At 55.4% G+C, this 24,474-nt stretch overlaps 2 protein-coding genes across 7 annotated transcripts in view; both read left to right on the forward strand.

The window, feature by feature from the left end:
* Window positions 1-13,253, forward strand: part of MLPH (melanophilin) — a 31,662-nt gene extending 18,409 nt beyond the window's left edge. For 2 of the 6 annotated variants that reach the window (XM_079782822.1, XM_079782823.1), the window contains 9 exons: window positions 940-1,144; window positions 3,462-3,601; window positions 9,026-9,208; window positions 9,462-9,617; window positions 10,322-10,414; window positions 11,228-11,305; window positions 11,709-11,766; window positions 12,262-12,362; window positions 12,762-13,253. In XM_079782822.1, the coding sequence (XP_079638948.1) occupies window positions 940-1,144; window positions 3,462-3,601; window positions 9,026-9,208; window positions 9,462-9,617; window positions 10,322-10,414; window positions 11,228-11,305; window positions 11,709-11,766; window positions 12,262-12,362; window positions 12,762-12,845 (1,098 nt within the window). In that variant the 3' untranslated portion in view covers window positions 12,846-13,253. Of the gene's footprint in view, window positions 1-939; window positions 1,145-3,461; window positions 3,602-5,834; window positions 8,461-9,025; window positions 9,209-9,461; window positions 9,618-10,321; window positions 10,415-11,227; window positions 11,306-11,708; window positions 11,767-12,261; window positions 12,363-12,667 lie in introns of those variants that run through there. The other 4 variants (XM_079782824.1, XM_079782825.1, XM_079782826.1 and 1 more) reach the window with 3 other exon arrangements.
* A 3,375-nt stretch (window positions 13,254-16,628) lies between these two features.
* PRLH (prolactin releasing hormone) lies at window positions 16,629-19,008 on the forward strand (the record flags this gene model as incomplete). Its single annotated transcript, XM_079783136.1, is given in 4 exon segments — window positions 16,629-16,641; window positions 18,173-18,331; window positions 18,846-18,962; window positions 18,965-19,008. Coding segments are annotated over 4 exon segments (333 nt in total).
* Between the last annotated feature and the right edge of the window lie 5,466 nt (window positions 19,009-24,474).

The raw sequence follows: 24,474 nt of genomic DNA on the forward strand, positions 1-24,474 counted from the left end.
TGGGAGGCTGACGATCTCCCCTCACAGGGTCACTCTCAGGACCAGTGGCTGTGCCCGTCACCCACAGGGCACATGCAGTTGGGGCACAGGACCCAGAGTGATGCCCAGCTTCAGCAGGACCCCTGAACTCTGGGGGGGCCCCTGGGCTCAGGCAGTGCCCGACCACAGCTGGGGCAGGGCTGGGCCTGCCCAGGCTGATTGGCAGACCTCTGTCGGGGACGGGCCAGCGGGGTGGGGAGCCAGCACCCAAGAGGCCTTGGGCCACGGGTCCTGCTCCAGCTGCAATTCTGGGGGTGCAGTTTCCCTTTCCTATGGCCTCCAGGGCCTGGGACAACTTCCTTCCTGCCCCCAGCCCTGGCCCAGCCAAGCTGGAAAGGAGTGGGGGCATGTGGCTCCCTGACGCCCTCAGCGCCCCTTTTCCTTGGAGACCAATAGCACAGTAGAGGGAACCTTCTGCAGGCCCCAGGAAGGATCGGGGAGGGGTGTGGGGCTCACAGCCAAGGGGCTGCCCCACCCCCACCCACTCTAGCCTCTCTGACCTTTAGGAATTATTAAGATGTACACAGAACCACACACACACACACACACACACACACACACAGAAAACTTCTTGCCCACTTCCTCAGGGCTTTGGTCTGGGTGGGTCTAGGCCCCGAGGCTGTCGGAAGTGCTTCTGTCTCCTTGTGTGATACCTGGCCCAGCATTCAGGCCCCCACCTCCTTCCCTGGAGACAGGATGCAGAATAAGCCATGAAACTGAAGGGAACTGCGATGTCAGGGCCAGAGGGGAGGTGTGTGTCAGGGCCAGAGAGGAGGTGTGTAGTGCTCAGTCAGCAGACGACACCTGGAAGCCCTCCAGATGTGCACTGCACAGACCCACACACCAAGGAGCTGCCCCAAGCCCAAACCCTCCAGCGGTTGACAGGCTCCATGTGCTCAGGCCCTCACAGGTGAGCCCTTCGAGGAGGAGGCCGCCTCCCAGGAGGCCGTGGTCCTGCAGGAGGCTGATGCCAGGGCCTCTGGGGGCCACCCCCACCCAGAAGAGCAGACAGACAGCCTCTCCCCTGCCGGACGGGATGCCCGCGCTGGGCTCTGCCTGCCAGGAGAGTCCTGCCCAGCAGCCCCGGGGATCGCTGCCACTCCTGGTAGGTGCCTTTGGCCGCTGTCTTCCGTCTGGACTCTGCATGGTGGAGGGGTTTCTGGAAACCCTGCCCGCCACCCCAAGTTGGGCAGACACACTGGCTGGTTTAAAGTAGCCCTATCCGTCCCTGTGATTGGCGGGCGTGTGCAGTCCTGGCAAACCTCATGGACCTCTGCTTCCCCCCGACTGCGTGTGCCCCTTGCAACACTCAGGTAACCAGCATTGACCCCCGACCTGACCACACAGCTGCTGCCACCTTTAGTTATTTTTATTTTTTTTTTAGTTATTTTTAATCCTCATCCAAGGATATTATTTTATTGGTTTTTAGAGAGAGAGGAAGGAAGAGGGAGAGATGGAGAAAGAGAAACATCGATTGGTTGCCTCCTGCGTGTGCCCCGACCAGGGCTAGGAGTCAAGCCTGCAACTGAGGTATGTGCCCTTGCCCGGAATCGAACCTGGGACCCTTCAGGCTTTGGGCTAACGCTCTATCCACTGAGCCAAACCCCCTAGGGCTCGCTGCCCCCTTTACAGAGGACATTGTGTCAGGGTAGGGACATGCAGGTCCTCCTGAAATGACAGACCAATGGTCACTGGACCAACCGTCCTGACCGGGACCGGGCATCTCCGCAGCTGAGGACTCAGGGTGCCGCTGGGGACCCATGGTGCAGTTCCATGGTGCCACCTGCCTGGTCCCCCATGAAAGGGGAGGTCTGTAGGTGCTGAGAACACAGATTTTCTCAGTGGAATTTGTTGCCAGACAGTTAGCTTCCTAATGAAATCCTGAAGCGTTGTCTGTGCCTGTGGGGGTGCGCGTGCGGTCAGTCAGAGTCAGACTCCCTGCTGACATCGGGCAAATAAGATCACACATGCAGCACAGCCTTCCACTAATGCGGCTGCGCAATGTGGTTAGGACACTGTCTGTCCTCTTTCCATTCTCCCTTTTCATTATATTAAAGAGACCATAATCTCATGAGCCACGCACCCAGTAGGACCCTGGAGGCATTGGGTAGGGAAGGCAGGCTTTACCTCCCCCTAAACAAGGAGTAAGTGAATCTACATTGACTGAGCATGCAGACTGGGACACACTCATTTCCTCGCGTCGTCCCTAAGCACCCAGGTGTGGGCTCGGTGGCAGGTGGGGCTGGGGGACAAGGCGGGAGAGGTAGGAGGACTGTATCAGGCTGAGAAAAGGCTCTTGGGAGGCCTGCCGTTCTGAGTCAAGCCCAGCACTGCAGACCCACTGCCCTACCTCACTGATGCGAAGACACATTCCCCCATCTTTACACTGGGAGCACGTCACAGGGAGTGTGGTAAGAAAGGTGTGTGTAGGCGTGTGATGGGCATTATCGCTTTCCTAATAGAGCATCAAACCACTGCACGGTCTGGGATTTGATGGAAAAGGGCGTGCAACTCGACCAAGCCACTCAGCCCCCGTGCCTCAGTGTCCTCGTTGTGAAAAGGGTTACAATGCCTAAGTCATCCCACCGTTGTAGGTATTGAGTGAGAAGGTCGTACCTGTTAACTATTGCTGGTAACAAATTGCACAGACGTACGAGCTTAAAACAACACACATTTGGTATCTCGCCGTGACCAGTAGTCCAGGCTCCATTATGTCCTCAGCACAGGGTCTCGAGGCTGGAACCAGTGTCAGCAGGGCTGGAGCCGCCCCTGTGCCCGGGCCCCAAGCTCATTCAGATTGTGGGCGGAACTCACACGGCCGCCCCCAGCAGGTGCAGAAGTAGCTCCTGCACACGTGACTTTCCCGTGCAGTGTTGTATGCGAGGTGCCCTCCACGTGCGGGTCAACCCTGAGGGCTCCACCTTCACCCATCTCCAGGGGCTCTGTGGGGGCGGGTACTTTTTGGTGAAGAGGTGGAGATAGTGAGCTTTCCCCCCTGGGGCCCAGGATAAGCATTTCCAACCACACCCCAGGTGACTCAGGCCCCCAGCGCCTGCCCACCACTGTTCTGGCAAAAACAGCCCATGGTGACCAGTGTGGAAAGACTTCCTAAAGTCACCTCCACTCCTGGAAACTTCTGGGACCCACACACCACCCACATGGAGCTCGGTGTGGTGCAGTTACATGGCATTTGCTTTGGCACTGTGGCTTTTGCACCATCTGGGCCTGGTGAGCGCCGGGACGCCTCTGTGTCCTTGAAGCTCCTTGTGGGAACATACTCTTGTTGAAGGGTCTCGGCCCCAACGTCTAGAATGTAATCATGTCCACAGTTGCCCCGATCTCTCATTTTTCCGTTGGAAAAACATGTCCATTGGCTTTCAGTCTCTCACCCCCAATAATCCAAACCCACTGTCCCTCCCCAGGGGCGAGCATCATCAGGAATGAGCAGCTCCCCTCGCAGTGCCTGGCCGATGTGGACACCTCGGATGAAGACAGCATGCGGGCCCTCGAGGCAGCCTCCCACCTCTCCACTCAGAGCGGCCGGACCTCACCTGCGAGCCAGGTACGGGGCGTGGGAATACTCCTGGTAGCTTCTTTAAGTGGAGCCCTTTCATCTTACACCAAGTCATATCAGAGAAATTACAGCGTTCCATATTTTAAAGCTGTAAGATTGCACAAGCCTACTTAACAGAGATGGGTGATGTCATCAAAATACATGTGTGTGTTCCCATGGTGGAGGGGTTCTGGAAAACCTGCCCACCACCCCAATTTGGGCAGTCACCCCCAGCCCCCTCCCCAGCCTCAGCCACCACCCACCCGCCTTCCGTCTCCGTGGATTTGCCTGTCCCGGATCTCTCATCCAGAATGACGCTGGAATCGTACAACAAGGACCCTTTGTGACCGGCTGCTTTCTGCTTTTGAGGTTCATCCTCGTTGTAGCAAGGGTCAGAACTTCATTCCTTTAAGAAAATTCAACTTGGCCCTAGCTGGTTTGCCTCAGTGTCTAGAGCGTCACCTGCGGACAAAAAGGTCCCGGGTTAGATTCCAGTCAAGGGCACGTACCTTGGTTGCAGGCTCCTCCCGGAGCACGTGCAGGAGGCAACCAATCAATGTGTTTCTCTCACATCAATGTTTCTCTCTTCTTTCCCTCTGTCTTCCATGCTCTCTAAAAGATCAATGGAAAAATATCCTCAGGTGAGGATTAACCAAAAGAAAAGAAAATTCAACTTAAAGTACTTAAGTCCTAAATTAGTGAGAACTGCTCACATAAAAACACTGATTTATAATGTAGCTCATCGCAAGATTCCTTTGGTACCACAGGTTCTTTTCACTGAAATTAAATCACAAGCCCGTTTACAGACAACTGATGAGAACAAGCAAGTACATTTTATTGGGGGAAAGGCAATGCAGTTTTAGATGAGAACATCGTGACCTGCTAGGTTGATTCTGACTCACCAGTCTCTGATGGGGCCCTGACTCCTATGGATAAAATTGTGGGGTTGGGGCCGTTTTGTAACTGATGACTCTCGAAGCATGGAACCCAGGGTGAGTGGGCCCTGCTCTGGATGGAGAATCCTGAGCCACAGCTGCCCCGAGGCTGGTCTCACGCACATCTGCAGGAGCCTGGGTTAGTGCAGGTCCGGCTTCCTTCGCATGCCGGTGCCTGGCACAGACCTCCCCCCCCCCCCCCCGGGCGCTCTGGAGGGTGCATTGGTGAGCTCTCCTCCTGGGGACCCATAGGCCAGGCTCTGGGCTATCAGGCGGAGAGGCTGGCCAAATGTTCAGCAGGATAGAGCCTCCCCTGGGACAGAGACCTCCCTAGGATAGAGACCCCCCCAGGGAAGAGGCCTTCGCCCCAGGATAGAGACCTCCCTCCAGGATAGAGACCTTTCCCTGGAATAGAGGCCTCCCAGGATGCAGCCCTCCCTGGGATAAAGCCCTCCCTGAGGTAGAAACCTCCCCTGGATAGAGACCTTCCCCCCTCCCAGGAAAGACCTTCCCCCCCCAGGAAAGAGACCTTCCCCCCAGGAAAGAGACCTTCCCCCCAGGATAGAGACTGCCCCAGAATAGAGACTTCCCTCCAGGACAGAGACTCCCCCAGAATAGAGACCTCCCTCCTGGAATAGACATCTTCCCCAGGATGGAGAGCTCCCCCTGGAATAGAGACCTCCCGGGGTTGAGTCCTCCCCTGGGAACAGAGGCCTCCCAGGATGCAGCCCTCCCTGGGATAAGGCCCTCCCTGAGATAGAAACCTCCCGGGAGAGAGACGTCCCCATGTGGCAGGACCACAGTGGCAGAGGATCTCCCAGTCTCCTAGTCAGAAGACAATGGGATGAAGACTAGAATTAAATTGTCAATTTTCAGTAAGTTTTTAATTTAGCAACCTTAGTAACTTCCAGTAAAATACATACCCCAGCTGGTACTAATTGTCCTGTAAGCCACCTTGAATTATTCTGTTTCATGCTTGTATCTTATCTCTGGAAAATTTTCTTCATTTATTTCTATCAACTCTATGTACTTGGACTAACATCTCACCCAGACTGTGTCTGTATATCAGGGGGACCGGGCAGCATGAGGCGATGCTCCCAAATGCAGCCGCACTCCCCAGCGGCGGTGAAAACAAGGCTGCTGCAGGGCCGGGATGGGGGACCCTCTACCTCTGCCCCCAGAGCAGCCCTTCCAACCCCAAGACTCACAGACAAGCGCTGAGTTCTCCAGAGCAATGTTTTATTGGGGCACATCTGAATGGTCCTCCTGTGATCGGTCACCTGTCTCTGCTTTGTACCCATGGTTAGGACTTTCTGGGTGAGGAACATTCAGGAAGGACTTTCTTAAATAACCGCTCCTGCCAAGAGGAGGCCAACGATGGCACAGCATGCCGCACGAAGGACACTTCCACGGGGCTGAGGTGGCGGGGGCAGGAAACGGAGCCCCGGCACTTAACCTGCACCACCGTGGGGAGTGAGCCCCCCACTCCCGAGAGCCGGCCCCCGGACATCGAAGCCGTGCTGAGGCTGCACACACTGACTCGGTTTCCCCACAGGAGCCTCGCCAGTCCCAAATTATGGTTGTTCCTTGTAATGCCTATGTCTGTGTTGTGCTTGCAAGTTATACATGTTGGTTTTGTTGCCCACAAGCTGAAGGCACCTGTTCACACTTGATGTCCATACGAGTCTAGTAACATGATGACCCTGACAGTTGGGGCTCACACAGAGGAAGATGCCACCGCCAACGCAGTGGCCATTTGGGGCCGAGGGGGAAGGCTCAGCAGCTGCATGGAGGTGGCTCCTGAGTACCCGAGAAGCAGTGTTCCATGGGCGTGTCTGATGGCCCCAGTGGCTCTCAATACCAGATAGAAACCCGGGGCTGTTATATCTGTGGTTGCATGCGGTCCTGGAGGCCTCCCCTCCCCCTGAGAGGCCTGGGTGCCAACCTGACCTTGCTCAAAGCGCCACGCCAACCCCCCGTCTCCTCTGCCGGCTGCTGCCTTTCCATGGCTCTGTGCTACCCCAGTTCCTGCTCACCTCCCCCAACCCCAGGTGAGAAGGGTCCCAGTTGTCATCGTGGGAAGTTTATCTTTCTTGAGTGACACCTCACAATGACACTCCTGGCACTGGTGGGCCCGGCCCCTCCTCTCCAGGCCTGCAGTGGCAGCCATGCGTCCTGACTGCTCCAGGGCACAAAGCTGTCTGCTGGGCTCCCTGCTCCGAGGTATTGACCGCTGTCTCTTTAGACTCTGAGTGCAACCAGAGGTGGTCTCAGTTACCAGGGCCGCCCCAGGCCACTCCAGAGCGAAACCCTCCAGGTGACCTTCCTCAGCTTCGCTCTTCCTCGGGCGGCTCTGCCCGCTCGGGGCTCTCGGTGCTGTGAAGACCAAACTAATTACCTCGAGAACAATGCAGAGGCACCTTTCCCCAGAAGGGCCCTTGCCCTCTGCTAAACCCAGGTGAGCCTCGAGAGAGATAATGGCAGGAAGGCTGCGTCCGCTGGGCCTGCAGAAAACGGAACAAGAATTGATTTTCTCGCGTCCCCGTCTGGGAGCTAATAGCTTCTGGTGACTCAAGAGCCTGGTGACTCAAGGGATGAGGAAGTTGTATGTTTAGTCACTTCAAGCTGTCCCCTGGCCCACCAGTGACCTGCAGCTCCTGCAGATAATGAGTTTTGGTTTGATCGGCCTGGCCTCGTTAATTCACGCCTTCCTGTGCTGCGCGGGACAGTAGCTGCCCCGGTAACGATCCCCATCGGCCTTTCATCTCCAGCTCCCTAGTCTTGGTGAATCTGTCACCCCTCCTGCCTTGTTCATCTCCCCTGTGTGCACTCCCAGCTTTTGCTGGGTGTCCCAGAGCCCTTGGTGTGGGAAGATGGGTGTCTTGGTCACCCTCCCTGGGTCGTGGCCTTGGGGACGGCCTCAGCTTTCCACCCACGGCTTGGGAATTTGGTGCTTCCCAGAGGGTGGGTGCTGGGTCTTGGGGAGTGGGCTGTGTCCCAGCCACTGTATCCTCGGCCGCAGGGTTTTGGAGTGAGTAAACCCACGTCAGTGGTGGAATGTCTGCTGACCCACCTGGAGACAGGGCCCTGGAGCCCCTTTGTTAAAGGAGGTTGAGGTGCCAACAAAGCACAAAGAAAATAGTGAAGATCTGTGCACCCCTCGTTCACTGCAGCGTTATTTAGAATAGGCAAGATATGGAAGCAACCCAGGTGCCCAGCAAAGGACGAGTGGATAAAGAACAGGTGGTACATATATACAATGGGAAAGGACTCAGCTGGAAATAAAGAATGAAATCTTGCAATTTATGACAACATGGACGGATGTAGAGGGTATTATGCTGAGTGGAATAAGTTGTACAGAAAGCGTTGGCCAGCGTGGTTCAGTTGGTTAGGCATTGTCCCGTGCACAGAAAGGTCGCTGGTTCAATTCCCAGTCAGGGCACATGCCTGGGTTTCGGGCTTGATCCCCAGTAGGGAGTATGCGGAAGGCAGCTGATACCATGTCATTTCTCACATCAATGTTTCTCTCTCTTCCTCTCCCTTCCTCTCTCTCTAAATCAGTAAAAAATGTTTTGTTTTTTTTAAATAAGTCGTACTGACACCTGGTCTAAGTGCTCAATGTTTAGAGTGGCAGCCCACACACCAATGTGTCTCAGGTTCAATTCCCAGTCAAGTGCTGCAGATTTGATCCCTGGCCCTGCTCAGGGCATGTGAAGGGGCCACCAGTCCATGTGACTCTCTCTCTCATGTAGATATTTCTCTGTCTCTGTCTCTCTCTCCCCTTCTCTCCCACCTTTCCACTCTCTCTAAAAAACAATGGAAAAAATAGCCTTGGGTGAGGATTAACAAAACAATAATAGTAACTCATACAGAGAAAGACAAATACCACATGATTTCACTTATATGTGGAATCTAAAAAAAGAAAACAATGAACAAAATAAAACAGAAACAAACTCATACAGAGAACAAAGAGATGGTTGCCAAAGGGGAGGGAAGTGAGGGGCTGGGCAGAAAAGGGGGAGAGTACCAGGTACAAGTCCCACCTATAAAATAAGTCTCGGGGTGTCATGTACAGGATAGGGAACAGAGCCGGGAACAGCCTCCCAACCACGCACGGTGACAGATGGTGCTAGCCTTACTGTGGGGATGGCTTTGTCAGGTATATTCATGTAAAATCACTCTGCTGTACCCAGGAGACTAATATAATATGGCATGCAAACTGTAAGTAAAATAAATGTGTAAATAGATAAATGGTGGGTCTTCGATGCCCTGGTGGCATCAGGATCACCAGGAGCGGCCCACCCTACAGAGCCGGGTCTGGAGGCCGGGACTGGGCCCAGCACGGGGCGTTGGGCCAGCTCACGTGGAGAATGGACAGAGACACGGCTCAGCGGGAGCCTCAGGTGTGCTCGGGGATGCGACCCTCCCAGAGCCCTGCCTCTAAGTACGATGCGCACAGATGCCCACTGAACCAGACCCGCTCGCTTGCTCATCTCAGGGTCCCGGTGCCAGCGAGCCCACGGAGGCAGACGTGGAGGAGGAGACCCTGAAGAGAAAGCTGGAGGAGCTGACCAGCAATGTCAGTGACCAGGGGGCCTCGTCCGAGGAGGAGGGCAAGGACAAAGGGGCGGAGCTGGACAGGAGTACTTCCTTGGAGGACCTCCCCAGGATGACCCCAGAGGTAAGGCCGCCCCCCGCGGTCTCCACAGGACACGGGCGGAGGTAAGGCCAGGGGTCAACAGTCTGTAGCCAACCCAGCAGCCCAGCCCAGGGCAGGCAGCTGACCCCTGGAGGTCAGTGAGGGGTCCTGATAAGGGCCACAGGGGGCCCAGCCCCTGGCTGACCGCCTGGCCGCCCAGCTCCAGGAGTGAAGAGGAAAGAGGAGGGTAGGATGAGGTCCTTGTGGGTGAAGCCTGCAGTCTCTCCTGTCCTAGGTGTGCACGTCTGCAGGCCAAACACACAGATGGGAAAAGAGCCCCCCGGGCCCCCAGGGCCCCATTCAGACCGCCAGGACCCCGGACGAGGCGCTGTCGCAGCTGGAGGACAGGGTGGCCGTGACGGCCTCCGAGGTTCAGCAGACGGAGAGCGAGGTAGCCCCACAGCCTCGGGAGCAGATGGCTCCCCGAGACTGACAGCGGTGGGGCCCTGACGGTGTGACAGCAGGGGAGGGGCTCCCCAACGGCTCACGCAGAGGAGCCCCTTCGGCTTCAGAACAGGAGCTTGGGGGACCCTGTGGGAATCGCACCCCCCGCTTGCCTCACCCCTGTCCCTTCCCCTTTGCTGTAGAGAGGGGCAGGCGGGGTTTGTAGCCACTGGAGGAAGATGCGGGCACTCACCATGCCCCACCCCATGGAAGGGCTTATCTAGAAGCAATTAAAGGTTTAGGACAGCCCAGGGCTCAGGACCACACTCTGGCCCGAGGAGCGTGGGCCCAGAGCTTCGGTGTAAGGGTAGAGGTGTCGGTGGTGATAAAGGTCCGAGGACAGAGCAGGCCTCCCAGGGACAGTCACCAGGGGGTGATGGAGAACTGGGCTCTGCTCAGCCCTCCCCCAAGGGACCCACAGAGAAGAGAGGGCCTGTCCCTCAGACTCTGCTCCCAGCTGGAGGTGACCCAGCCCCTCCCCGACAACCCCGCATGAGATGGGACCCCAGAAAGTACATCTGGGTGGGAAACACCATAAAATCTTAAGGAGAAACACAGTAAAATTGGTGAATGAGGGCAGCTGCTCTTCCAGGACTGTGACCAGAGGTGGGACTCCTGAGGGACGTCTGTCTGTTTTCACTGACTCCCCAGGTGTCGGAAATCGAGGCCAGGATCGCAGCCTTGCGGGCTGCAGGGCTCACGGTGAGGCCCTCGGGGAAGCCCCGGAGGAGGTCTAAGCTCCCGGTGAGTGGACGCTGCAGTGCCCGGGGCCTGGGTGCCCCGACTCCTGGCCAGGCCCACAGGGCCACCCCAGGGCGTGAAACCGAGAGCCCCGGGCCAGCCATCTCCCCGTCCTTGAACTGCTGCCTCAGTGCCCTAACAGCCATCCGTGAGCTGTGCCCTGTGGGAGCTCTTTCGTTTATTGCTTTTCTAACTGGAGAAAGTGCTTTAAGAGGGACCCTCGGCACCCAGGAGGGTTTGAAAGACACCAGGTGCGCAGTTCAAAGTGCAGAGGAAGCGCCTGAATGATGACACCCGGGTTGGCATCTTAACAAACTGCCCCTGACACGGTGTGCCTGGAACAGGGGGTGGGAGGGCAGCAGGCCCCTCCCCCAACATCTCTCCTGGGTCAGGTCGGGGATGTTCAGGCAAAATCTCACTGGTGAGGACACCTGGCCGAGCATGAAAGACGTTCCTGGGAGAGTCCCGGACGGGACTGCCGGGTAAAATACAGGACGCCGGTGAAAGCTCCATTTCACATCAACGATGAATCCTCTTCCCGTGTGAGACTAGCCCGTGCATACTGGGCCATACGCTAAGAAATGACTTGTTGTTTCTCTGGAATTCAGAGCAAATTGGCCGTTCTGTATTTTAATTTGCTAACCCTGGTCGTGCCCCAGTCCCAGCGCACTGAGTGGCCTGCCTGGCAGGGCCAACGTGCCTCCCCTGCATTCCTGAGCGAGTGCTGAAAGAACGCCCGCCCTGTGTCCAGCTGGCCCCGGGGCTGCAGGTGACACAGGGCAGAGATAATGCGCAGGCTTCTTCCTTGTCCCCCAGATATTTCTGCCCCGACTTGCTGGGAAATTGGGCCAGAGTCCCGAGGATCCACCTGCAGGCCCTTCAGATGGAGTCGAGGTGCGTGCTTCTCCCACCCCTAAAGGCCGGACAAAGAGGGAAAGGTGGACACCCCCTTCTCCAGAGCCTGGCAGGTCCAGGGGGTGGTAGAGAACTGGGCAAGCCTCGCAGGCTGGTGGCCTCAGACACACTGAGCCGAGGGTGGGTCCCGGAGGAACCCTCACAGCCCACGCCTCCCGATGTTGGCAGCTCCCCCGAGCGAAGCACCTTTTATGTTCTGGCATTGGGTGCTTAAATGATTGACAACATGCATTTTAATACTGTTAACAGTTCAAGTATTGCCAAAGAGCAGAAGCAGTCCACCCGGTTACTTAGAATCTGGAAGAAGGACGGGTCCCAAGTTAGCTCCCCGTGTTTCTAAGTTACAGTCGAGTGAAGCCCAGAGGTGTCTCCTTCCTTCCAGGTGATGGCGGGGCCCTACCTTCTGAGGAGGAAGTTCAGCAATTCCCCTGAAAGTCAAGGTGAGAGTGGCCTGCGTCCCTCCTCCCCGCAGGCTGGGGAGGGGCTCTGGGGCGTGGAGGCAGGGATCTGAACTTCCACATCATCTGTGGGACGCAGCAGCTCATGCCCCTGCACCTGCAGGACTCTCTGGTGTGATGGATGTCACAACCAAAGCCCTGAGGAGAGACCCTCTCCTGAGGATCAGTCCCAAGCCCCTCAGGCTGGCTGTCACATCACAAAAGGAAAGGAAAGGAGTGGCGGACCCCACACGAGTGCAAGGATGTTGTTTTGCCCCCAGTGAACATTTCTGGGCTCCAGGGAGGTAGGGTTTTCATGCCTGCTCCAAAGAGAGCGTTCCTTTGCACAGCTGCTAGAATGTGGATGCTTTGCTGAAACTATTGAGTGCTGAGAGAATTCTCAGAGGGGGATATGTCCGTTTTTATGCTACTTGGTTCATTTCCTGGGAGGCAAAGACACTTGTTTGGGGTAAGCACGTCCCTGTGTTTTCCCCAAAGGCAAAGATGATGAGTCCTTTGATCGGAAATCTGTGTACCGCGGGTCCCTGACACAGAGAAACCCCAACGGCAGAAGGGGCATTGCCCACCACAGCTTTTCGGTAAGGATTCATCCAGCTCTCCGAGGTGTCTCCAAAATTCTGTGGCCTGTCAGATTACTTATTGGTATTAAGTCCTCGGAGTGAAGAAAATTGGGGTAAAGTAACATGTAAAGTAAACTTGGCAAAAGACTTAAACAGAAATCTTATATGTGCATCTGTGTGCATACCCATCTGTGCATGCTTATTGTGCATGTGCGTGCATCTGTGTGCATACCCATCTGTGCATGCTTATTGTGCATGTGCGTGCATCTGTGTGCATACCCATCTGTGCATGCTTATTGTGCATGTGTGTTTGTGCATTGCAGAAACCTGTAATGATCCACCAGCCCTAAGGGGGAGAGGTTCTTGGGAACAGAACAGAGCAACAGAGCAGCCCGCCTTGCTTTCCCTCCCCCACAGCCATCACGCCCCCCCCCCCCATCTGCCCTGCACTCTCCATTCCACACCATCCAGTGGAGAAACAGGAAGAAACACCGTCTGTGATGGAACCCCACCTGTGAAATGACTATGTTCCTCAGACCTGCAGCTGCTCATCCCCATTCATTGACAACTTCCCAGGCTACCTGGTCAGCCTGCTCTGATCCGTGAGAGACTTCTAAGCTACATCTTTCCTTCAGGACAATGTTGTTTAAATTTTTTGAAGGACACACAGAAAACCTATTTGGCATGAACTTTCACCCCGTTCACTGCTGCCTTTCTCATGTTGGTTTCATGAATGGAGCAGAAAGGAATAACAATGTGCATCAGAGTGTGGGCCGGTGTATGTATATTCTGTGTGGGTATAACTGGAGAAGGAAATTGGGCATCAATACAAGGAAGGAACTGAACTCATGATCAGCTGAATAATGAGAGAGGAATAGAGCCCCGGACCACGCCCCCCCCCCCCCCCCCAATATATACCTATTCTGCAAGATCATCTGTGGGTCAGAGACTGGGAGACATTACCCTCTGGTCAAGGGCAGAGCATACACATGGTAGGAGTGGCATATGATCAGTGGCCAGACACAGACCTAGAGGACCTGTGGGGAGAGGTGGTGATGGAAATGTACACGGGGCAGCAGCCTGGGGCCCAGAGGGCCAGGACCAATGAGTAGTGCCCGCCGGCCACTTGCCATAAGTTCCATAGATGAGCCCTAAGCCCACCATCTCAGACAGGCTAGGACTCAGGGCTACTTCTGGGTGTCTGTGTGGCTCATTCAGTTGTAAGAGGAGCCCGCTGTGAGCCTCCAGAGCTGCCTCTGAGCACAGAAATTAACCATATTGCCCCATCGCAAGCCTGGCTGTGGTTTTGTAGGTTCCCTGGTTTATTTAAACCTGGGATCAAATTTAAGCCTGTTTGCCGAGGAGGACATGGAGCCCTTGGTGCAAGGCAGTCCTCCTGGAGCTGCTTCTGTGGTTTCTATACTCTTTTTTTAAAAGAAATGTATTTTATTGATTTTTTACAGAGAGGAAGGGAGAGGGATAGAGAGTTAGAAACATCGATGAGAGAGAAACATCGATCAGCTGCCTCCTGCACACCCCCTACTAGGGATGTGCCCGCAACCAAGGTACATGCCCTTGACCGGAATCGAACCTGGGACCTTTCAGTCAGCCAAACCGGTTTCGGCATGATTTCTATACTCTTGAAGTGATGGTGGGTGAACTCCTACCTGGCTCTCTCAATGGGTGTCTTGTCCAGTTCACATGGTACCCAAAAGAGGAAGATGGAGAAGTGATGCCCAAGGGCCTTCGATGATGAGACTTCTTCTGACCTGACTGTGGACAAGCCCCACCCACAGCTGCACAGATTCCACCCTGAGCCATGGTCAGGTCGCCACGGGGTTGCGTTGTCCAGAACAGCTCCCGGTGCAAAGGCAGCCTCCAGGGGGTGGAATGAGCCAGCCTCAGGCTATGCTGGGATTGGTGGAAAAGGTGGACCTGTGGCCCCTTCTCAGAACGGAGGCTGGTTAAAGGGTGTTGCTCCCAAGTCAATGCTACAAATGATTAAAAGACTCCTGTAAATGAAAGGGAGGTCAGTTTTTTATGGACACCCGTCCTTATTCACAAAGTAAACTAAAGTCCAGGTGAGCTCCTACGAGTCAAAGAAGACACAGTTCTGGCTGCCCTACATGTCCCTGCGTATTCCTACAACAGGACCAGGTACTGTGCCCCTGAACCTGCTCTCGGCCACCTGTGCTCTGTTCACACTGTGCTTGGTCCATGACCAAGGTCTCCCTGAGGAGCTACTAATGCCAGGAGCAGTTGCATAGCCATCCCTCCAGCTCCTCCAATACCTGCCACCACGGAACTCATCAGTTCTCCCATCCACAGAGCTCCCAGCCCAGCCACCCAGCCCTGGAGCCAGAAACCCCAGGCCCCAGACCCCAGTCCTGCCCCTCCCGGCCCCTCATCAGACCACACCCTATGCTCTGTGTCTCCCAAACCACTCCCGAATTCTCGATTCCCCTCAGTCACCTCATGACTTTTTCCAACAGGAAAAATCCCTTGCTTTCCTGAGATAAACCTTACTTGGTCAAGATAATTAGGTTTTTAATACATTGCTGAATTTGTTTCTTTAATATTTAATTTAAAGAGGGTGGGGAGGTAGAAAAGAGTAAAGGGAGAATAAATGGTGATAGAAGAAAAAATACTTTATTTAGGATTTTTTTCCTCATCTGATGCCTTTAATTTTTCGTCTCCCACTGCCTATAGACCCTCTGGTGAAGCCCCAAAGTGGTAGGGCACCAGTGCCACTCTGTGGCAAAGCTACTTTGCTGAAAGGGATTTACTGTCCCCCGTACACACACAGGCACACATGTATGTACACACAGGCATATGTGTGCTCACACACTTGTACTGGCACACGTGCACACACACATATGTGCACACACATGCTCCCATGGTGATGCCCAGACAGCTGCCTCCAGGTGGCCCTGACTGCACACATATCTGTGGGGACCACCCAGAGGGCTGCCTCTAAGACAGGGGCACATCTCCAGACAGCGGTCCTTCGCCATGATTCGTAAGAAACACCCCTGAGCACTTGGCCACCACTACCTCTGAGACACCCCCAGTTCTGATGGAATCCATCCCCAGTGACCTCACCTTTGCAGCCACCATCACAGCCCTGCACCCACCCTCCACTGCCCAGTCCCCAGTCACGTGCTCCCTCACCAGTGCCCACAGACTCCCGATCCACAGGGAACCTGCTGGCCGCCAGGAATGGGCAGCCAATCCCCGGAGGGGGAGGTACAGCCCGGAAGAATTTCCGAGAAGTGATGGTCACATGACATGTCCTATCACAAGCCTACATGCCTGAGGGGGCCACCCAGGTCTCCTCCCCCAGGACAGGCTCCCTGACCCTACACTCAACAGCACTTAGTGACCTTTGACATAATCTAATTATTCAGAATACAGATGAGTTAGGTGTCTAGGTCCAAGTTAAGTGGTAGAATATTGTCAGTTATTTCAACTCGAGGACATAACTGTTAAATAAAAAGAATGAGACTCGAAAACATATAAATATGATGAACTGGCCCAGAAAAGATGTGGGAAACCAATAGGAGGAAGCACATCACCTGTGAAACGATCCGCTTCTTTGCTTTTATTGTGCTTTTGATTTTCCTGTGTGTTTTTTTCTATTTTTCTACATGTGTTAATTTCTTTCCAGATGTATATAAATTGCCTTTACAGTAAAATTCAACAGATTGGTTTTCTGATAATAATAAACTTGCCCATTGAAAACATCCATGATGAAGACTTGTAAAAGCCTAGAGAGGAACCTATCTTAAGCTGTGACCTGGACGAGAGTCGTTTGTGTATGAGAATGTCACCATGGGAAGCCACAGACTGAGGATGATCCTGGAGACACCGTCGTGTCCGGCGGGGTCCTTCTCCTTCACCATGATTTAGAGGAGGTGAAGGAGTGGCCGCACGGTCGCCTTTCTGTGCGGGAGGCAGTGGCTCACGTGCTGCCCAGACTGTTGACACCTGACTTTGCCGTGTCCCCAAGGCCGGCGTGAAGAAGGAAGGCTAATGTGTTTTAAAACCACTTGGCCCAAATGAAATTATATAACCCAGGAAGGGACAAATCACATCGCTGATGAGAGTTTAAAAAAAAAATAGAAGAAAAGAAAAGAAAGACTCTGATGTCCCCTTGTGAGGGAGGCGGGGACCAAGGGGAGAGGGGGGCGTCAGGGGGCTGGGCTGCTTCCTCCTGGGGCTATAAAAGGGGTAAGCTGGCTCCCGCTGAGTCACACTCAGGACACCGGCCACCTCAGCACCATCATGAGGAACAGTGGTGAGTAGCCCAGGGGACTGTCACCTGCAAATCTCCCTCTGGGTCCGGGCTCTACGAAGGCCATGCTGGCTCTCCCAGCGGCGAGGCTGGCTAGCACTGGGTGGGATAGACAGGGACAGGCAGGGACAGCCACCCCACGGTTTATGTGTCTGAGGGCCACTCCTGCCTGCCCAGGGCCCCCAGTACTCAAGTGCTGTCCATGGTGAAGGCAAAGCGGGGAGGCCACCCCTGCACCCCACTGAGAATGCAGACAGGGAATCCCCCTGGACAGACAGCAAAAATCTCCCCCTGGGGATCAGGAGCCAGGCGCCGCTAACATTCTCCCGAGGTGCCCTCCGTCCAGCATGAATCCCAGCCCCTGGGGAGGAGAAAGCAGCATCTCTTTACACTCTGTTCTCATGGTGGCACCTCCATTTCCTGAGTCAAGGTCCCCCACCCCCTGTGGGACACCCAAAAAGAAAAGGTGGGCATTTAAAATCACCCAGGTGGACAGCACTTTCTGAGTGGCTCAGGACAGGCTGGAAAGTGAAGGTGGGCAGACGGGTCCTCCCTGAGACAGACAGGGTGGGGAACCTGACAGAGGGCCCAGCATGAGGAATTGCTGGACGGACCAGTTCAGGCAGGTCACTGCCTCCACCCACAGGACAAAATGCATTTTCTGGCCCCTCTGCTGCCCACAGCGTGCCTGTCTGTAGGGGGTTGCCCTGCTGCTAGTGGCAGGTCCCAGGGGTCAGGGGGAGGGAGGTACTCTTGGTACGGACATAGGACGCTGACCCTCCTACAATGCCCAGCTGTCCACTCACGTCCTCCAATGGGCCTGGGGGCAGGACTGGACAGGCGGCAGGAGGTCCTGGGCCGAATGAGGGAAAGAACCCTGCACTGGGGTCCCAGCCCCTGAGCCTGGTCCATGCCTAGTCCCCAACCCCCAGCATTGACTCAGGCTGGGCTCCCTCCACCCCTGCAGCTCCTCTGGGCTCCTCTGGGCAGCTCCCCACAAACCTGCTCACCTCTACCCTCCCTTCTCAGGCCTGGGTGCACAGCACACAGCTGTGCAGAGACCTCCCACACCCCCCAGCTCCCTAACACAGACAGACTGACAGACGGAGCTGTTCCAGACAGCCTGCCGCTCTGCACCCACAGCTTACACACCTCCGGTTCCTTCTGATGGCACGGGGTCAGTGCCCACATGACGGAGCCACGGAGGCTGACACTCAGGACCACCTCATTTAATACTCACTGTGCAGAGGACAGAATGGGGTCCTGGGGAGGCGCGGGACTTGGCCAGGCGGTCTGCTACTTCTGTGCTCATGCCCACCCGGCACGGAGCAGAGAATTCACACACACACACACACACACACACACACTCCCAGGAACACACATCCTTCCACATGCACACACAAGCTCATGCCTGCACATTCCCCTCACACACTCTCTCACGCACACACAGCACTAACAAGTAACTAAGGCTCCCAGCTTTGTACACAGGCGCCCTCACGCGTGTTTAATGTTGCTCCTGCCCCCTCTGCCCCAGGCCGAGCCCTCCCGTGTGGGATCCCACCTCGAGCGGGGCCTCGGCAAGGAGCCAGGGGGCTGAAGGTGCTGCAGGCCTGGCTCCTGTGCCTGCTGCTGCTGGGCCTGGCCCTGCGAGGGGCAACATGCCCCGCCCACCAGCACTCCATGGAGACCCGCAGTGAGTGCCCACCCAACCAGATGTCAGCCTCCCCCACCCACCCCTCCACCCCAGAGCCACCTCCTAACCTGGGGCACGTCCTTACTAAATGCCCCAGCTCTGGGGGGGGGGGGGGGGGGGTTGGCCTGTGTTCAGCAGTCCTCAACCCAGAGTGGCCCTGTCACCCGCTTCCCTGTGTCCCTGTCCAGCACACGTTCCGGGGTTCACTTCCCACCACCAGGGTGGCCGGGGACTCCAGTGTGCTTTGTCCCCTGCTGACACTGGGTGGGGGTGCGGAGGGTACTAGTCCTTGGTCCTGGTGTGAGTTTGAATTCCTATTTCCCAAAGCCACCCCACACCACCCAGAAAAGGTGTCGCCTGACCCTCCGGGTGCCCCTCCTTTGTGGGTGGGTCCCAGCCTGGCCTGTGAGCTCGGAGCCCCGTGGGGAGCTGGCAGTTGCACCCAGCACCACACGGCAGGCCACTAGGCATACCAGGGAACACAGATTGCGACTGTCTCGCCTTTTCTCTCCAGCCCCGGACATCGACCCTGCCTGGTACATGGGCCGCAGAATCAGGCCTGTGGGCCGCTTCGGACGCAGGAGAGTGGCCCTGAGGAATGCCCCGGAGCTGAGCCTGTGGCACCAGCGGTCGGCTTCCCCCTGGAAGGAGGCGCTGAGCCCTCCCAGGATGGGTGACAACCCAGGGCAGGAGGAGTGACCGCCGCCGCAGCCTCTCCCCAACCCCAGCCCCCTCCACAAGGGACTACTTTCCCTTCAATCCTAATAAAAGCAGCTGCCTCATCTACACGCGTCTGTGTGGTGACAAACCTGGAGGACACTCAGAGCCCAATAGGGAACAGAGGAGCTGGAACCTTCTTGGTTACCTGCAGGTCCAGTGCCCTCTACTCAAGCCGCCCAAAGGTGGCTCAGGCTGCGCTCTGCTCCAGCCCAGAGGGGGGCAGCATAGCCCTTTCAGCCCCCGCCCCTCTCTTAGGCTCCGCCCCTCTCTCAGCCCCGCCCCTCTCTCAGGCCCCTCCCCTCTCTCAGGCCCCTCCCCTCTCTCAGCCCCTGCCCTTTTCTCAGCCCCCGCCCCTCTCTCAGCCCTGCCCCTCTCTCAGTCCCCGCCCCTCTCTCAGGCCCCACCCCTCTCTCGCGCCCCGCCCCCTCTCAGCCCCTGCCCTTCTCTAGGCCCATGCCCCTCACTCAGCCCCTGCCCCCCTCTCAGCCCTGCCCCTCTCTCAGCCCCGCCCCTCTCTCAGGCCCCGCCCCTCTCTTAGCCCCTGCCCCTCTCTCAGACCCCGCCCCTCTCTTAGCCCCTGCCCTTCTCTCAGGCCCCGCCCCTCTCGCCCCGCCCTCTCTCAGGCCCTCCTTTGTCCTCTTTACCTCCCGTGTTGGTTGGTAATCTGGAGGAGAAAAAGCATTGTGAGTTGCTTGTTTCCAATCAGCAGCAGGGAGACCGAACCTAGATCGCTTCCTGCCCACACTGTGTCCCTTTGCTACTTGTTTCAGATCGCGTGGTGTCTCTGTCCTGCCTCAGATGTAACTTGCTTTGGGAGAGGGGAGACTCAGCCCCTTAACCTTTCTGAGCCCCAATGTCCACATCTGAATACCCCAAGACAGTAGTACCCACCTCGTTTCTGAGCTCGGTGGGCACAGGTGCTGCTGCGGGCATGGATGGGTGCTCAGTGAGTGTGAACCTCACACCCCTAGGCCCTGCTTCCAATCCAGGGCTGGGGAGCAGGTTTAACCACTTATTTCCAGCAGGAAGCACTATCTGCACCCTGCTGGCAGGACCTCCAGAGCCTACCCTGACCACAGGACTCATGCTCACCTAAGCTCAGTAGGACCCAGGGTCCAGGACCCAGAGCAGGACCCCAGACCCAGCTGCCCCAGCTCAATTTGGGGAAGGCAGGTCCACGGCTCACCAGCCAGCGAGAGGGGACAGAGCTGGCCCAGACCACCCAGGTGGGGCTGTGCCAGGGGCAGCAGCTGGGGGGCTCTTCTTGTCAGGTGGAGCAGTGACAGGGTCACTGGTGGTGACCTGCCCCCAAGAGGGCCTGAGGGAAGGACCTTCCCAAGGTGAATAGGATGTGGCTCAAGCCTGGCTCTGCCTCTGACCCGCCAGCAGGGGCAGCACTCAGCACCTCTGGGTACAGGGAAGCCAGAGGGCTGGACATCAGACAATTGCAGGCTGTGGCCTTCTGTGATGGGCGGACCTATGTCTCCAGACTCCAGACTCCATATGTGTCCTTACCTGGAAACAGGGCTATTGCCATAAATGGTTAAGATGAGGTCATACTGGAGTAAGGGGATTCCCTGTGAAAGGGGGGATCGGGACACAGACAGATATGGAGGCAGAGAGGGTGATGTCACACGCCAAGGAGCACTGAGATTGCAGGAAACCACCAGAAGCTGGAGAGGCCTGGAGCAGCTTCTCTCCAGCCCCAGGGGAACCAGCCCTGCCCTCACCTCACCCCAGGCCTCCAGGCTCCAGACCGCGGGACATTTCTGTTGTTTGACACTTTGTTAGGGCAGCCCTGAACCTCAACATCTTCTGTCCCTAGAGAGATGAAGAGGCAGACCATTTTATGTTTTCTACGTCTCCTCATTATGAAAGTTTTCAAACATATGAGAATGTTTGGAAGTGATTACAGTGACCCTCACATACCCGCCCCTTAGCTCCCACAGTAATTACTGTGTTTACTTTCACCCCCTTCTCTCTGCGCTTGGGAAGGAAGCTGTGGACGTCACGACATCCCCCCTACGTAGCTCAGCATGTTTCTCCTCCAGATAAGAACCATCTCCGACGTAATCACAAGATGACTAGCATGCCTGCAAATTTTAATAGTTCCATAATGTCATCTAGTGTGTACTCAAAGATCCCCAAGGTTGCCAGGAAGTCATCTTTTTTTGTAGGCTCCAGTCTACAGCCACAGTTGCATTCGTTATTTCTCTGTAGTGCCTGCTCTTTTTATTGGTTGTGACATTGACTTTCCATCTTGTAGAATGATCCACGCAGGTGATGGTTCCCTGTGGTGTTGTTATCCTGCTCTTCTGTCCTGTGTTCCCCGCCCTGAGAGGTGGACTCGGTCACTCCCTGTGGGCACGGGTGCTCCCCATGCTTTCTGAGGCATCGCTTCGGATGGAGGGGCCTGGGCCACTCTGACAAATGCCAGGTCCGACTTGTTTATTTGAGGAAGATCTTCCAATTATAAGGGTTTTCTGTGCAACCACAGTGGTCCCTAGCCCAGTTTCCCAAAGAGCTCAGCCCCTGTCCCTCTCCAAGCCCAAGTAATGTGAGCACCACTAACATTCTCACCAGTAGCAGCAATTACATTATGGGCGGCACGTGGTGACTCTCCAACGCCTTCAACACGCGCTGACCGGAGTCTTCAAGAGGAGATATTTCTTTCTTTTCTTGTTTTTTTCAACACCTTACAGATACTTTTTTAAAATATGTTTTTATTTAATTTAGTGAGAGAGGCAGGGGGAGAGAGAGAGAGAGAGAGAAACATCTATGAGAGAGAAGCATGGATTGACTGCCTCCTGCACACCCCCTACTGAGCATGGAGCCTGCAACCCAGGCATGTGCCCTGACCAGGAATCGAACATGCGGCCTCTCAGTGCATGGGACAATGCTCAACCAACTGAGCCACATTGGCCTGGGCTGGGCCAGATAATTTTTGATTCTCAAATTGTCCTAAGTTTAGGTAGTAAATAAATTTTATAAGAAGCATGGGTCCCTGGGTCACCCCTCTGGGCAAGGGGGCTCTTCCAGGGGAGTCAGAGGAGACACAGTCAATAGAGACAGGTCAGCAGGGCTGCTCCGAGGCGCGCGCGCGCGCACACACACACACACACACACACACACACACACACACCAGCTCTGAGAGAACCCAGGTCCACACCCAGGCTAAGAAGGGTTGGAGCAGCTTCCTGGGCTGCGTGCAGTCAGTGGGCTCACAGACTGGCCTCCCCGGGACCCAGTGAAGTCCTGGAACCGTTTATCCTGAAGCATCTGAGCAAGGAATGCCTGCCCGCCCCATTGCCACCCCTCCCCCACTTTGTGCTCCAGGACCACTGCCCGCCCCGCCCCCCCCCCCCCCCCCCCCCGTCCCCAAATTCTGGGAGGGGCTGAGATGAGGTGGGTGAGCACTGGCACAGAGAGCCTTCCATAATTGTGTCAGCCATAGTGGAGGCTGTTTCTCGGAAAGCTGGCCTTTTTCTTTAGATTTCTGGGCGGGGGGGGGGGGGGGGGGGGGGGCGGGGCGGGGGGCGGGGAAATAGTTCCTATATTTTTGTTGGACACACATTTGTTGAGCGCCTGGTGTGTGTCAGACACTGTACCAGGCACTGGACACCCCCCAGAAGGAAGGACAGAGAGAACCTCTGCCCTCACAGCAGTCCTCCACCATGCCCGAATAGTGGGTTCACCAGGGAGGCCTCAAAGCAGAACTGCAAACCAATTTAACAAAAGCCTCAGTTGGGCAAGGGGTGCTGCTTGCAGGGCTGCCAGGTGATCCCAATGCAGGCTTGATTCCCACCTGCCTCTTGGGGAACAGGAGAGGGAAAGGGGAGATCACATCCCAGGTGATGGAGAACCCGGGCCCCAGACCACAATGCATCCCAGCCACTGGCACGGGGCCTGGTGGAAATGAGTCCAAGGGTGCTTTAAGAATAGATTTAGCACAGCAGTGCTAGTTTGACAAGACGGGAGTAAAATAGACATAGATGGAAGGGCATCCTACCAATGTCATGCTTACTTCCATACTTCTGTCCCATCTATCAAAGCATCAGAAATTCCTCTGAACGCCTTGTATTTAGGAGTGAAGACTCGGGACCTGGGAGCAGCCTGGTTGGTCTTAATTAACACATTGAAGACGGATCACGAGACTTCTCGTGTTTTCTGTTCTAAGGCTTGCGGCCAATCACGAGAATTCTTTAAAACGATATTAGCTTGTAAGAACATGGAATAAATAACTTCAAGATGCAATGGGTATTTAATTTTAAAGCGTGCCTTTAACATTTATGTAAAACGTTTTTTGTACTCGTTCAATAGAAACTTATCTGACCACTGGGTAAAGCTAGCAATAAAACTACTGGTCCGTTAAGTGATAGTAGATCGCCATCTAGTGGCCAGGGGAGCAAAGGGAATAATCGTGTGAAAAACTGTCCAACTTTACTACAGTTAGAAACTGCAACACATACTGGAATAAGTTGTCAGATTTCACCTGTGAAATTATCTTTAAAAAAAATTGTCTAAGGTAACTCTGGCCAGTGTTGCCTGGTGGTTGAGTGTCGACCCAAGAGGTCACCAAGATTACGGGTCAGGGCACATGCCCAGGTTGTGGGCTTGATCCCCCACAATAGACAACCAGTCGATGTTATAGATGTCTCTCTCTCTCTCTCTCTCTCTCTCTCTCTCTCTCTCTCTCTCTCCTCTCTCCATTCTCTCAAAAGCAGTAAAAACGTATTTAAAAACAAACAACCAAGGTATCAGGCCCTTTTCTTTATCTATCCCTTAGCTTTTCCCGAAGGTCATGACAAGAAAGCGTCTTGGGACATCTGCTCTGCTTTTGTCTGGAAAGGTCACATGGAGTGTCTTTTAGAATAAGCACCAGGACAGTCTGAATGGCGCGACACCTGAGCTGTTTCCATCTCCCCAGAACAGAAGCTGGGTCTTCCAGGAGCCCAGTCGCTGCCATTAGGATAACGCCTGCCCAGGTGTGATGATGCAGAGAGACTCGGGCACCAGGCTGATGGGTGAGTGAGGGAGCAGCAGCCAGAACTTAGGAGGGAGGCCGTGACCTTTGGCAGGGACACAGCCATGCTGTGGTGACCTCCCTGAGATGGAGCCTAGACAATGCCAGGCCTCCATGGCGTGATCAGCCCCCTGCCAGGGCCCATCACCAGCTGAGCCCCACGTGAGATCCAGGCCCAGGGGCCGGGCTGATGTTCCCATAAAGGGTGGATGAGAGCAGAGAGCAGACAGGAGGGGGCCATAGAAATGCAGGTGCCCTTTAAATGCCAAGAAGTTCAAAGCCAACGGGATTGGAAGTTTTCCATGTGTCCCTCTATCCATTCTTACCATCAATATAGCGAAGCCACCCTTTTCAGATGGTAACAACATCCTATTTAAGACTCCAAACCTGCTTAACCTAG

The sequence above is a fragment of the Cnephaeus nilssonii genome (genome assembly GCF_951640355.1).
Source record: "Cnephaeus nilssonii genome assembly, chromosome: 10".
Classification (NCBI taxonomy): domain Eukaryota; kingdom Metazoa; phylum Chordata; class Mammalia; order Chiroptera; family Vespertilionidae; genus Cnephaeus; species Cnephaeus nilssonii.